Source organism: Protomyctophum bolini (assembly GCF_963924005.1).
Source record: "Protomyctophum bolini genome assembly, chromosome: 8".
Classification (NCBI taxonomy): domain Eukaryota; kingdom Metazoa; phylum Chordata; class Actinopteri; order Myctophiformes; family Myctophidae; genus Protomyctophum; species Protomyctophum bolini.
In genome coordinates this window covers 18,588,513-18,602,895 of record NC_137869.1, presented here as the reverse complement: position 1 = coordinate 18,602,895, position 14,383 = coordinate 18,588,513, and the positions used below count along the sequence as shown (strand labels likewise).

General features: G+C 40.3%; 1 protein-coding gene across 2 annotated transcripts in view; it reads left to right on the top strand.

Annotated features, from left to right (window-relative positions):
- The window catches only part of nme7 (NME/NM23 family member 7), a 31,203-nt gene that overhangs the window by 15,912 nt on the left and 908 nt on the right, over positions 1 to 14,383 (top strand). For both annotated transcript variants that reach the window (XM_080770919.1, XM_080770918.1), the window contains exons 8-11: positions 796 to 860; positions 1,662 to 1,730; positions 3,608 to 3,709; positions 14,121 to 14,228. In XM_080770919.1, coding sequence (XP_080627045.1) covers positions 796 to 860; positions 1,662 to 1,730; positions 3,608 to 3,709; positions 14,121 to 14,228 — 344 coding nt within the window. The remainder of the gene's footprint in view (positions 1 to 795; positions 861 to 1,661; positions 1,731 to 3,607; positions 3,710 to 14,120; positions 14,229 to 14,383) is intronic.

Below are 14,383 nucleotides of genomic sequence, written 5' to 3'. Positions count from 1 at the left end.
AACTGCTGAGTCTGGTTTGGCTAATAACTGAGTGATTATAAAGACTGCTGTGCTTTCTGTTCATTTCTGGTTCATAGTTTTGTGTCAGCACTCTTGTGTGTGTGTGTGTGTGTGTGTGTGTGTGTGTGTGTGTGTGACTGTGTGTGTGTGTTTGTTTGAGTTCCTGCTTTTGTTTTGGGTCGTACACCTTCAGTAACTGACAGTATTACTGGATGCTCATCTATCGTGGCCTAAATATCACCGTTATCTGTTTAACATTCTAGACATCTCTAGACAACACTTTGTTAGAAACCTGGTAGAATGTTAGACCAGAATGCCTTTGTAACATGTGAATATGAGCACTGAGCAATTGGCTGTGAATAAATCGGCATTCATTAACATGCTTTGCAACTGACATGAAGCCATTTCATTTTCGAGGGATTAACTGTTAAATGGCTCTTGCTTTAAAACATGATAACATTAAAACCTTGGGCTTTAAAACATGATAACATTAAAACCTCTGGATTTAAAGAATGATAACGTTAAAACCATGCCATGTTGAAAACATTTCCCTTAATGTACAGTATGATGAACATTCCTGAGTGCTGTAATTTCTATCACAGTCCTTGTTTAACTTTATTAATCACTTAAGCCCTATTTGACATACAACAACAAATGGCGACAATAGCCGATCTACCAGCTCACAAGTCACAATTTATTGCAGCGTGTTTTGATCTTTTAATCTGCTATTTTCCCTATTTTTGGGAATACTCATTTATTTATTTTTTGTAATTAATGTGGTGCATTTGTTTTCAGGCCTGGCTGGGAAGATACTTAACTCCATATCTGCAGCTGGATTTGAGATCTCCGCCCTTCAGATGGTGAGATATGAACTAATGTTTTTTTTACGAGTGCCCTAATGCTAAAAGCTATGGTGGGGTAACATCTGAGTCATACATGTTTGATAAAGGGATAATGGGATAATTATAGGATAAATTTGCCTTTTGCCTGCTTTCACCCATAACCCCATCTAATGTAGTTCTACGCATGTGACCTAAGGGCATAACGGCTGATCTGACCTCATTGAACTCACCACACAGTGACCTTTAACACTCACAAATGTGTGTGCTGCTGCTCTCTGTTGCCCAATATGCCTATTCATGTAGCCACATCGGAAATGGTGCTCACTGTTGGCCGTGGGACAAAGATTAATCAATCTTTTTCTCTCTCTCTCTCTCTCTCTCTCTCTCTCCCCCTCTTAATCTGACACAGAGCATTGTATGTTATTTATAGGAGTGAAATAACTTGGCTCTTGTGAGCTTTGTCTCAAAATGTGTAATCTTGCTTGTTAATTAGTAATAAATCAGCTAATAATATTAGTATTCTCATAGCCATTTTATCTGAACAGAGATGGCCTGTTGTGGATGAAGCTACTGCATGATCACAAATCCAATCCGACCCAAATAACTTACACAAACTGTTTAATTAAAAGAGCTCTCCTTGTCATGTCATTCTCATTAATTTCAGGTGATATTTCTGGAACAGTAGGTCTGGGTCATCTGTGATACATTCTGCGATTTGACAACATCTTTTCTTTTCTTTTTTTGGTTAATTTAATATGTTAATTTGAGGAAATGCAGTTATACTGAGTCTATTGACTGGTTGAAATCTTCTCTCCACAGTTCAATATTGACCAGGCCAATGCAGAAGAATTCTATGAAGTTTACAAAGGGGTTGTAACGGAGTACCCTGTGAGTATGACCTTAATTTACCGTAATATGTTCTAATTGAAAGAATGGCACCTGCACACAGTCAAATCCCCTGTGCCATTTTAGCCATTTGTAACTCTGAGAATGAGAGACCAATTCTGCACTGGTTGGAGTGGTAACTGGAAGGATCACCCCAAAACACCCTTGCCCTCATTTTGTTTCCGCTAAATGTCGGGCGGTTCTTGTATATGTTTTTTAAGATTAGAAATAAGTTTAGGGTTAGGTATAGTTTTACTGAGGTTAAGTTAAGGAATAAGGTTGAAGTCCACACCCACAACACCAGAGGGAGTTCAACAAAACCATGTGCAACCCGGATTCGGCACAAACAAGGGACTAAATTAATTTCGCTCCTATGCCACCAAAATGTGGAACGGCCTACCAACAGTCATTAAGACATGCGAATCCCTTGACTCCTTCAAAACCGCTCTCAAAGGGCATCTACTGACGGCTGCAATTTGAAACTGGCCCCCATAAAATCAGAATCCCCCACCCACCCCTTTTCCCCTCACTGTATATGTTTTCCCCCCCTTTTTACTTCCTCTATGATGATTTCCTGTTTTGGGCTATTTAGAAGTGTATATTTGTACGTTCCAACGTTTGCAGGATTGGTCCGTTTTGAACAAAATGCCTTGAATCTTAACACAGCATGCAATTTCCATGCAATTATGCACACACATTCCCACTAGGCAGAGGAAGAAATGCCACTTAACTCTTTTTTCCCCCCCAAGTCCGAAATATATGTACGTCGACACTAGGTGGCGTCATATCCCAAGTCCGTATATATACGTACCCCAACATATACTCCGTCTATACAATGGTTGATGCCTACGGAAGCCTTTAACATTGGTCCGGTTCCTATAGCAACGCCTGTGGTCTAGAGGGTTAGAATTAGTGTTAAGGTTAGTAGTCAGACAGCGCTACCAACGCGATGTCGGACAATGGCTGACAACAATGTCAATATGTAGGAAATGTCCATGTTCTTGATAAGGGCTGATGACGGCAATTAAATCATCTGATAACATCCGAAACCGCTAGCCAGAGACAAGCAGCAAGTGTCTTCTCCTCCCTGTCTGTGCTGCCTTGAACCGCTCAGAGCAGCAGAGATCTCACTCGATCACTGCTCTCTTGTCTACAAGGCTGTCACTCATACTTCGGAGTTCGGACAAGCCCATTTTACGATCAAACGAGACAGTCTACGCTGGTGTGAATTCAGCGTTAAGTGGTTAAAGCTGGCTCTGAACCTTGCGCTGGGGACTATAAAGCATCTGTGTGCACAGCTGCTGATGGGTTAATTAAGAGAGAGGTGTCATAAGTGTTGAAGTGCGTCCGTGTAGGCTTTGCAGCGAGCCAGAACAGAAGGGTCACCAGTCTGAGGAAGTCATTATGTCCATCTTGTTGCTGTCGTTTCTTCTGTCTCTGTGGCATGTATAATGAAATGGAACATTTATCCTTCATACAACAGACCTTACCTTCTGTCCATGGATGATGTACAAGGTCACTGTGCATGGATTATAATGCATCAATAATTGTGTTAAATTTAATTTAATTTGGAAAGATCTTTGGATTTTTTATTTTATTTTTTATTTTAAATACGTTGTAATACCAATGAAGGTAATGAGATAATGATTTTATGGTGTTGGTATAAACTAGGATTTTTTTTTGGAAAAATTCTTATGCAGCTATAATAAATAAATAAATTGTCAGGGCTGCTGGGGAATTTTACTATGATTGTTACATGAAAGTAGATTGGCTATTTATTTCCACCAAATGTTTGCCAATCTTTCACCAAATGTTTGCCTTTTATGAACTACCCAGAATAGGGACAGTGGTTCATTGTATTCCTGTATGATTCCCTGCAGAGTATGGTCAATGAGCTGTGTTCTGGACCCTGCATGGCACTGGACATTTGTGGTACTGACTCACCCAAAACATTCCGGGAATTTTGTGGACCAGCAGATCCGGTGAGTTTTGTTGTTGTTGTTGTTGTGTGTGTGTGTGTGTGTGTGTGTGTGTGTGTGTGTGTGTGTGTGTGTGTGTGTGTGTGTGTGTGTGTGTGTGTGTGTGTGTGTGTGTGTGTGTGTGTGTGTGTGGTAGTCTGCGCGTGCTTGGACTGACACGTACACAACAACATAGGGACACACATTGCTGTCTATAGGAGTGGCTAGCACTACTCAAAAAATATATAGTTCCTACATATTATGAGAAATATTTGGCCATTTCCTTCATTTGCTATGATAATATAATATAATATAATATATGCTCACTCAACAGGTAAATTGTTTTACATGCAACAAATTACATACTGCAACCACTGTACGTTTAGAACTGTCTTCCTTCACCAGAATACCAGACCAGGCCATTTCAGTTGCATAAAATATTTTTAGTATGTAAATGTTTTAGTGTTTATTCTACAAATATTTTGATGAACCATGCTCAGTTGCTCACATTATACTCTTTAGTTTATACTCTATACTTACTATGATACTGAGGCCTGCTGTTTTCATATATGCCTACATTTACCTTGCCGACATCACTTCACCTCTCAAATTTAATAATATTTGGACTGCTGGACAGCTGACAGTATAGGCTCTCTTCACTCTTAAAAAATGTAATTCAATTTAATTTCTTTGATGCTGAAGTAGGCCTAAGTTTTATATTTAAATGAGATGAAGAAAGTCATCACTCAGACCACACATTTCTCTGCGAATGTTTTTTACTACTGCCACATGTCGACAGGTGTGTGTAGGCTAAAGAGGCTTTAGGGAAAGGGTTTGTTTATGTATTCATGCAGGAGGCCTTACGTGCGCAATGAGGACAGGTATGGCTGTGCTCTAGTCTAGGTTGTCTATTTCTATGTTGTGTTTGACAGTGTTTCCCAAAAAAGGACATAGTGTCTGATTGGTTGCCATGCAGCCAATTAGGCCGCACACAGGCTTCTGTTTGCGGCATATTCATATCACACACACCATAATTCACTAATTCATTTATAGGACACTGCAGCACTGACAGTTTAACCACGTGAACAGTAGCATCCCTATTCTGGGCATGTCATAATAGCATGATAATAATAGCAATAAGAATGTAATAGCAATAACATTCAGTGAAAATGGCAGATCTACAAGCTTGCGTCACAATCCAATGTATTCCGAACTTGTAGATCGGCTATTTTCGCCAAACAGGTTAGTTGTAGAGGGGGGAAAAGTACAGATCCCTGGGGGATCAAATGGCTATGGTTTTGGTATAACAGGGTTTTAGTGGTTACTGAATCTGTTGATTTGTGCAGCTTTATGCTTCAGTTTCAGTTTAGTGTGTGTGTGTGTGTGTGTGTGTGTGTGGGGGGGGGGGGGCTCGCAGGTGACTGCGCGCGCGTGTGCGAGCGAGAGAGTGGTTCTCTGTGTGTGTGTGTGTGTGTGTGTGTGTGTGTGTGTGTGTGTGTGTGTGTGTGTGTGTGTGTGTGTGTGTGTGTGTACCTGGGTACTGTGGAATCAGTGCTGCAGGGCTGTGCTGGTGCATGATGTGAAATCTAATAGGATCCTTTGTGCCTCCAATGCCTCTTTGGTTACCTTAACAAGGAACTACAGTACAGATGTGCAGTTTGCCTACACACATTGAGTATTATTACCTGTGTAATTGGATACTAATGGCGGTTGCCTCATATTTTACGATCTTCACTTCAAAATTCAGGAACTGACATATGTTTATTTATGCATTCCAGCCTGCTTGCAATAGTGATTGTAGTCGCGTTTCTGTTTTCAGTCCACCAGTCTGTGAAATCGCATTCACAGACAGTGTCTTTTTGTTTAGTTTTTCTCCTGGGACTGCACCCTGTTCACAGAACAGGAAGATAAGTGGCAAGCTAATGTTTACCAAGTCATATGATGCCACAGCGCCCAGCTCAATGATTGCCTCATAGAGGTGTTCAGTCCATGTTCTTCAAATAGGACATACCTTGATTGAAGCCAGGCCTGGGAGGTGTGGCCAAAATCAACTTTCACCAAATATCTCGATATTGATTGTGACTATTATATCATATTGTAATGATAATATCAGTCATGATATTAATGTATTCAAAATCCAAAATGATATCTAGTCTATATATCTATTACAATATAATAATATTCATGTTGCCCAGCCCTAATTGAAGCCATATATGACTGGTAATATCTTAGTTACACGAACCATCTTAATAAAAGGTTATTTAATTTGTCGACAATTTGAGGACTACTCATTTAGTGGGTCTGATTTCAAATTCTATACAATTCAGCACATTCAACGGAAAATAAACAAGTAATTGGGCCAGATGACTCATCTCTCTGGCTGATTACACTATTATGTAATACATTTGATGTTTAGTTGTGCAGAATTTCTGCATACTGTTTTGTGTACAAAATTCCATTTAAGACATTACACTGACCTTGTATTGAGATTAATAGGATGTTCCCTGTGAAAAGACAGCTGAAGCCCTCTCCACAAGGTTTTTCACAATTATACCACAAACCGGCAGAGTAAGAGAATAGTCCACCACGCCAGCCGTTTCTGATCCTCGCAGGAGTAGAGGAGGAGACGGTTTCATTAAGAGAGATGATGTCAGACAAGCAGAGGAAGATAACGAGGAAGGTCACAGGATCAAAGTGTCATTGTCTTCCCAGGAAGATATGACGTGTACTTGGCCTACAGCACACATGCTGTATGTTCCCTAAATCAAAGTGATATCAAGTGCCAAAAGAACAGAATGTTCTAACTCCAAACGCCAACTTGTGAAGAAGACATTCCGGTCCGGAGTATCAAGTCGATGGACATGGTCCATCAACCAAGATGAGATGACCAGCATCTAAGGCTGTTCGAAGGTGTAGAATTTGTATTTGTGGGCCGGGTCATCAAGAATAAATTTGCGTTAATTCCACACCCCTCTTCTGTAGCATTGCGCTAGGCTAACACTGCTACCAGTTCTATCTCCTAACGTGACGGCGCTCAGCGTGCCTGCACACCCCTCGTGCAACATTGATCTGTGCTGGCACCAATGTAGGCGTCTTTCACCATATTCAATGTGCTTGCATTTTTATTACTTGCGCAAGCAGAGCGCGCAAGTAATAATTTCGCCCGGTCTGTGTGCACTGTGCCAGCCGACCCGCCACTTGATGCGTATGCGAATAAAACAGCAAATTTGTGCCTGGTTTGCTGCGACCAGATTACATAAATGACCATATGTCTTACATCATCATTTAGAGCTAGTCATACGTATACTATATACATAATCGGTAAAATAAAATAGCAAATTGTGCCTGATTTGCTGGGACCAGAGTACATGGTGTGTATATGTATGACTAGCTATAAATGATGACGTAAGACATATGGTCATTTATGTAATCTGGTCCCAGCAAACCAGGCACAAATCTGCTGTTTTATTTGCATACGCATCAAGTGGCGGGTTGGCTGGCACGGTTTTTGGCGCAAAGTAACCACAGTATACCGCTAATCAACTTACAACTACATAGTATATGTATACGTATGTCTTACGTCATCATTTAGAGCTAGTCATACGTATACTATATACATAATCAGTCAAATAAAATAGCAAATTGTGCCTGATTTGCTGGGACCAGAGTACATGGTGTGTATATGTATGACTAGCTCTAAATGATGACGTAAGACATATGGTCATTTATGTAATCTGGTCCCAGCAAACCAGGCACAAATTTGCTGTTTTATTTTACTGATTATGTATATAGTATACGTGTGCACGTGTGTGCACCGTGCCAGCCAACCCGCCACTTGATGCGTATGCAAATAAAACAGCAGATTTGTGCCTGGTTTGCTGGGACCAGATTACATAAATGACCATATGTCTTACGTCATCATTTAGAGCTAGTCATACGTATACTATATACATAATCAGTCAAATAAAATTGCAAATTGTACCAGAGCACATGGTGTTTCCAAGACAAAGATGTTGGTCTTAATGCAAAGTCTAATAGTAACTATAAAAATTACCCAGAAGCAGTTCCAATCTACAGACATGAAGCTATCATTTTCCATGGAGGCAGAAGAACAGGATCAACAAATAGGTTTCAATTCCCGTTGACATTAGCTTGGGGATTAACTATTCATAAGGTTCAAGGTTTAACTATACAAGAAATTGTCGTATCTATGAAGGGCTCACATTTTAACCCGGGACAAGCCTATGTAGCATTCAGTAGAGTGAAAAGGATAAGAGATCGATATATATATACTTTACTTTAATCCAAAAAATATCAAAGTGGATAAGAATGTAGAGAGAGAAATGATACGATTACGACAATCACCTCTAAAAAATCCAACTATACAGAAGATAAGTCAATTACCATTAAATAATTCATTAAAAATTGGATTGTTGAACGTGAGAGGTTATCTAACACATTTAGAAGATATAAACTCAGATTCCCAACTCGAAATGTTGGATCTAATAGCTTTTACTGAAACACACTTAATAATAAAAATAATAACATTACTTTTAAATTAAAAACAATGAACACGAATTACAATACAATCAGGAATGACAGAGAATATGATATAGGTGGGGGAGTTATGTTTGCTATAAAAGAAGATATTTCATTCAATTCAAAATGAAATCAGGATATTAGAAAGAGTAGAACACGTATGCATACATGTAAAAGATAAAGATCTATATATCATTCTTATGTACAGATCACCTAAAACAGACCTTTCGAAATTAAACTCATTTCTCGAAAACATGGTAAAGTATATCTATCATCTCCGACTTCTGCAATTATGATAATAGGAGATTTCAATGAAGACCATTATACTGAGAAAGATAGAAGTATAAAGATCTTCATGTCAAGATTAGGCTTTAAACAATTAAATACAAATCCAACTACAGATTACGGAAGTATTTTATTACATGTATATTTTAACAAATGTGAAAGTATTATTACAGAAATTGAAGTTAGAGACACATATTACTCTGATCATGATTTAGTATTAATATCACTAGTCCCAGATGAAATGCATTTAAAACAATTGACAATTTACAATAAATAATTCAATAATTATACTGTATAACATATTTTAATTCAGTTTATATACCTTTTGTTTCATCACATATCAATGATTTATTTGTCTTTGAAAAACTAAAAAGGGATCTAGAATATTTCTAAATTGATAAAAGTGTATTTCTTATATAGATAGAAACTTGAACCATACTTAATAATACTAGTTGTTTACATGCATAAAGTAGCAAATAGTTACACCTAATAATTAGACATTTCAAACGTTCCTTCACAGAGATACTGAGATTCCACAGTTTACAGCGGCCGAAAATACTTGCGCGCTCTGCTTGCACACTAGTTGGCCATTTATGGCCTACTAGTGTGCAACAAGCAAGTATGCACTCGACAGAGTGCAGTTCTAGTTTACTTTATTTTCACCAATATTATCCCCTAGCATCGCGCCGCAAAGTATTTTTTCTGGTGACAAGCGTCACTTGCATTATTTCTTCCGGTGACAAGGCAGCGTTGCATGCAGTATGCCCGATCACGTGACACGTGCGTCAATACAGTGCAATGCATATTGGGTTACAGGTGCCTGATGGGAAGCTGGACAGCCATTACCTAATTCTATGGGTCACAGGTTTTTTTTTGTGGCGTTAGAGGCACGCAAACTTTTGTAGTAAACGATATGCTATTGATCAATGTCACCTCATTAAAGACTAGATCATTAAAGGCTAAAACATATAAACAGTAGGCTATAGGTCTTGTGTGCATAACACCTCACTTGACGGATATGATTAAATAGGTGAATTGATGGACTGAATGCTTGAATTCGTGTCTGAATTGAAGTTTATTCAATGGCATGCAATGTAACTCACCCTACAGAGGAGAGTATACGTAGGTGCAGCACTCCCCAGGTTAAAATGAACATGTTGACTCAGCCGGTAGTTACCGTATGTGAGACTGATATTGTTCCAAAGAGGATACCAGTGTGAACACCTCCAATGCTCAATTCCGCCCTCCCGTCGCTCTGACTCTGTCATGAGACCACGTCTCTCACTTGCGTGATGCACCCTGATATCGAAGCAAACGGACACAACAGGCTGTCACCCAGCTCTTCACCCCCCCACCCCTCTTCCGATCCCTCTTTTTTCTCTTGGTGTCTGGGCTCGCTTGGCCTCTCAGCATGCTCATGCTTTTGAAATCAGCAGCTTGGATAAGCATCAAGCTGACCAGCTGCAAACAAGGCGCGCCTGGTGGTCACAACAAAGCCTGCACGTGGCCTCACGCTGTCAGGACTGACTGTCTACTGATGTCTGTTAGCTTGTATGCAGTGTCATGTTGTTTTGTTGATGTTTGGGGGGGACACTGCTTCTCTCTCTGTAGTATGTGTTTAAAAATGATTGATTGTCAATCCTTTAAATAGATACTGTATGTCATGTGACGTCCTGGCAACAGTGTTGGATTTGCTTGAATGGATTGAATGGATAGTTGTTGTTGGTTAAACCCTAGTTTGGGAAATGGTAATTTGTAACAAGACACTGATATAGCGTCACCTTACCACAGAATTGCCAGGCTGTGTAACCTTGGCAGTGAGCCAACAAAAGAATTAGTCCATTTCCCAGAGCAGAGCAGGAATTTATGCTTCATTAGGAGAGTATTGTATTGGACAAGTACAAAGTCGGCTAGGCCGCACATAGTATAACTGTATAACACACTTCCACAAACAGCTTCAGTCTGCAACTTCAGATCTATTTTTTCATTGCTCTGCTGTGATGTACCATGCATATGGAATTCTGAAGTTGAGTAAGTCCTTTTATATCGGCGGCTGAAATAAGACAATCATTGGCAAGGCCAACAGCGATGACAATAGAACAAGCAAGCTTGTTCGTGTGAGCAAGGAAAGGTTGTGTGAGATAAATGGTTAGTTGTTGTCATATAGCCAGAATGATGTATGCGTCATCAGTATTGACGCTCTGTGAACCGCTTGTATAGCACATGGGATGACACGTTTGCCTGATGTCAGGCGGAGGGCAGACTCGACAGCAATACAACATTTTTTATTATTCAATTTCCAGCAGTGGCTCATATGCTACCCAATTAGTGATAATGAGATTTTCACAGTGTAAATTCATTACTGGGCACTTGCCTGAAATTCTATTATGATTTAGCCACAAATTATTGAAATTCCATATCCCATGTAATGTTTTCTTATCTGTGGCTTCGGTTAGTGATAAAACATAACATTTTGTTATCGTGATAATATTGAAGAGCAAAAGTGGAGCAAAAGTTTGACCAAAAGTGGACAAAGTTTAAAGTAGAACGTTGGGAACAACTCAAACGGAGATCTATCTCACTGTTTTATTTACATATTGTGTATTATGTACATATTGACCTATCTACTTGCTTTGTATATATATTGTCAGTAGCCAGGGTAAGCAGAATTTCTGTTCCAAATGTATCACTGCATATTCATTTCGGCATATTCTTTTATGCAAAGTAATGCTCACATGCAAGAGCATTTCACAAAAACGAGCTGAACTGAACATTCAGTACAGCTGGATCAGGTAGGGTGTGTCTGGCTGAGGAGGCTTTGGACATGATTTTCCCTCTCGATTACCAGCGATTGAGCTTTTTATTTTATTTTATATTTATATAATTTTTATCCCACGATTTTGCAACACATTTTTTTCACCCAGTTTCAATTATCTAATGTAATCCTGGACACTACACTTCTTCTGCCAACCTGGGGGGGCAGTGGACTGACCTCATGCTTCCTTCTGTGCATGAGTAGTCCAAGCTGCTTCTTTTCATCTGACAGGGGAGAGTTTCCCCGGCCGGACGTAGCGCGTAAAAGGAACACGTTATTCCGACCAGTTCCTTTCCCCGCCATCAGGCGCCCCGGCTATAGCCAGGGGGAGGCAGTTTAGAGACCAGGATTACTGCATTTTTGTGGGGGTACCTACCCTAGGGGACACAGGGAAAACATGCAAACTCCGCACAGAAAGGCCCTTTCGCCAACCCCTCCTCGGGAATGGGCACTGATGACGCAGAGAAGAGAAGGCGCCCACAGCGTCCCCTGCGGGAATCAAACCCCGGACCTTCTAGCTGTGAGACAACAGCACTACCGACTGCGCCACCGTGCCCCCTAACAGACCTTTCAATGGGACGTTGGTCTCTATCAACGACCCGGCCTCCCCACCGCGCCCATTATTGTAAAAGCCAACAGTCCTTCTGTGAATATCAGTCTGGCATCCAATGGGACTCATTAAAATGAAATTAAGCCTTCTGACTGCAGATCGCCAGTGGTTAGCTAATGCAATTACAGAGAGGAGACTTTGCTGAAGAATTCTTTCATGACAGAGTAGAAATCTCCCTTTAATTTCTTGCTTGTTCTTGTTGGCTCAAGATTCATATGGAGTGGAGTTGAAACCACAGACTGCCCATGTCAAGGTCACCGTACTGACAACAGTACACAATTACACATCTATAGACATTCCTTAGGCATTAAATCAAACATTGCATTATTTTTAATTGCTGCAACAAAACAGAAAAGAATGCATTCCTTTCCTAAATTAACAGCCAAGCTATTCTTAACAATCAAGAAGGCTATTCTTTCTCATGTTTCCTCATGTTTTTGTGGTAGACTGCAACAAATTTAACTGGAGATTTTAATATCCTCTTGTGGGTGTTTGCTTCCAGGGAAAATGAATGGCTCTGAGAGAAAGTTGGCACGGTTGACCTTGAAACTGGTTCCTTTCTTTTGTGTGAAACACCAGAACATATAGGAAATGGCTTCCTGTTTAATATACAATTGTATCTCTTGCTCTGTAATGCAGACTACAGAGTACAAAAATGTTACCCTTTCTTTGTTGTGCTATGGGGATACTTGGACCATTGTGTTGTTTTGCTCTTAAGCCCAAACCGCACCAGTTGCAACTCCTTGCAACTATAGTCACAACAAATCAGTTTTACGGTCAACCACGCCAATACAACTCCTTGCAACTGCGATTGGGGACATTGGTGCGGTTTGGGCTTTACTGGCATCTGTATGTGAAGTATGGTAGCCAAAAGGGGAAAAACATACTTCAGTTCAAATTACACAGATGATGGAGTGTGAAATCACCTGTAAGAATATATTCCTTCATCACTACTAACCAAGCCTTCATCTAATATGCAGACCAATTGTTTGTTATATTATCCACACTGTCTAAGTAAGACAACTAGTAATAACATGAGGCATATGTGCCGGAGGGGGGGGGGGGGGTCATTTGGGTCTGAATGTCTCCGCATTATTGGGGGATGCCTGGTCTATTTATTTATTTATTTTTCCAGACCGGCGCTGGTGCATGATACCGTATGTTCTAGCACCGTTTCCATTTAGCTGTGCAACAGTTGTCCTGTATTGGCTGCATACGTGCAGTAACTGCAGTTGCTCTTAGTCGCAACTCGATCAAGGCGTCAGACGGGATAATACACAACAATGTGAGTAATCAGGAATAGTGTCCCAGCACTTTTACGTCCTGACAGCGCTACTGACATGAGGGCTGTCGACAGCTCTCATGTTATTAATATGTCACTACATGCGAGATCATGTTCTCCCATTTTCAAGCATTGAACTAATAGTTCTCACATAAATAATTATTTACTCTATGTACAGTATGACTCCTGCCCTGAATGCAGCCCTGTGGGAGGATTGCTTTTCCTCCAGGAAGAGATTAACAGCACAGAAGAGACGACCTCTCAAGGTCGTGTGACCTTGAGGGACATAGCAACATTTTTGGGGTTTAGTAACTAAGCAGAGGTCGGAATGAGCCGGACATGTGCCCTCAATATAGATGGCCTCTGAAATGTTTGGAAAAACGACCATTTTCAGCTGACCCAGTGTAATTTCTAATATATTTACTACCCAAACTATTGGAAATTCTCAAATTTTAAAAAAAGGAAATTGAAATGGAATGGAATTTTAAAATAGAAAATATCTTGAGAGTCCTGTCCCGGTAGAGAGGAAGAATATATCATTGACTGTTGCAAGGACTATGATTCATGCAACCATGTTTCCACTGTGGTGGCAATTTTCACTTCCACCACTTAGTAATCAGTGTCTGGATGACATTCAGTCACGCTTTGTGTCATAACTCATTCATACCGAAGTCTTTGATATTTACTTATAAATTAATCTAGTCTGTTATGTCATTATTACTTGCCGTCACAGTATTTTCATCCTACTTTGTTTGACAGTAGTCTATTCATACTTGTTGCTGTTTGCATACACTGCATCATGCAGTGTTCAGTCCGCACTGTTTCTGGCATCTCCCACCGAATACTGTTGTCACAGATGCTTTTATCAGAGAAATACAACAACAACAATATTTTCATTCACCAGGAAATCGCTCGCCATCTACGTCCAACCACGTTGCGCGCGCTCTATGGCAAAGACAAAGCACACAATGCTGTCCACTGTACAGACCTCCCTGAAGATGGCGAGTTGGAGGTAGGTGGCACTTCATTCACTTGCGCACATTCTCCTTTTCCAAGTAATGTAGAAAACACCCACACCACCGCTCTTTGTACTTCTTGTTGTCCTTGGGAATAGGAGATCTGTTGATTTCCAACCGGACCCCATGCACAAATTTATGCTATGTTCTT